Consider the following 1177-nt stretch of genomic DNA (forward strand, 5'->3'; position numbering starts at 1 on the left):
TTCCACTCGTCCGGCTTCGGCTGGCCAGGCGGGAGCGGGTTGCAGACATGGAACGGCAGCTTGAAATCGCGGCCGGTCAACAAGATGCGGAAGCCGGTGAATATCGGCGCGGGCATGACCTTGTTCTCCCTGCGAGGCATGAGCTCGGGCAGTTGCGCCAGTTGCTTCTTCTCGGCCGCCGTCAGCCCGCGAGTGATGTCCTGCGGCGTCTCCTGCCCCGCGTAAAGGCCCTTGTTGAGGTACTTTTTAACCCTCCTCTTCTTGGGCTGGGCGACGGCCTCTACCGGAGCCTCCTCGACCTTGATCTCCGCCTGCTCGACCCTTGCCTTCTTACGCGCCGGCTGGGGCTCCGCGGCCTGGCTGGGATCGACGTACTTGCCATTGGACCAGACGCTGTGGACGACGGGGCGGTCGTCGATGTGGTTGTACTCCTTTGTATCCTGCAGGCGCCGCAGCTCGCGTGTCAACCGGACTTCCTTTTCGATTTCGGCGCCGGCCGTCTTGCGCCCGCGTTTGCTGGTGACGGAGAGCTTGGCTGCAACAGCCGATACCGGCGTCGCGCCTGCGCTCGCGCTGCCACTGGGAGCGGTAACACGCGCCGTTGAGCGCAGGGAGCGTGGCGATTCCTTCGCCAGGCGTTGCGCTCGCGGCGTGCCCCGCCTGCCGGCAGAAGCCTGGAGGCTCAACGCGTCGGTGTTCGAGCCGGTGGCAGTGGATGATGTGTTGCGCGGCGCATCAACAGGGGCGTCGCCAGGCGTGACGGTGCTGCCCGCAATGGTCCGGCGCCGGCGGTCGGCGACAATATCGCCCTTGGCCCGGCGTTTGCCATGAGCGCTGGTGCCGCTGAGCTTGGCCAGGTTGTAGACGGGCAGGCTTGTCCGCGCGCGCTGAGGCCGGCGAGGCGAGGGCACGTCAGCCGCGGGCAGGGCGGGAGCTATCGCGATCACGGTCGAGTCGTTAGCCACGGTGATGACATCGTGCTTGGAGGTGTCCGAGTGTAGGCTGTCGGTGTCAGTGACCGTCGTCGGGGGCGTCGAGCTCGACGACGCGAGGTTGGAGGAGTCGTCCGTCGCGATCTCGATCGAGCTGCTGCTCTCGATGGCAGCGAGCAGAGACGACAGCATGGCTTCGATGTGACGATGTGACGATGTGACGATGTGCGAGATGCGAAGGTGCG

General features: G+C 65.9%; 1 protein-coding gene across 1 annotated transcript; it reads right to left on the bottom strand.

Annotated features, from left to right (window-relative positions):
* Nucleotides 1–1124, bottom strand: BBK36DRAFT_122169 (hypothetical protein; the record flags this gene model as incomplete). The annotated part of the gene is made up of 1 exon (XM_024897441.1): nt 1–1124. A coding segment is annotated over one exon (1124 nt), but the record flags the coding sequence as incomplete, so codon positions are not given.
* Between the last annotated feature and the right edge of the window lie 53 nt (nt 1125–1177).

Source organism: Trichoderma citrinoviride, assembly GCF_003025115.1.
Source record: "Trichoderma citrinoviride strain TUCIM 6016 unplaced genomic scaffold BBK36scaffold_447, whole genome shotgun sequence".
NCBI classification, from domain to species: Eukaryota; Fungi; Ascomycota; class Sordariomycetes; order Hypocreales; family Hypocreaceae; genus Trichoderma; species Trichoderma citrinoviride.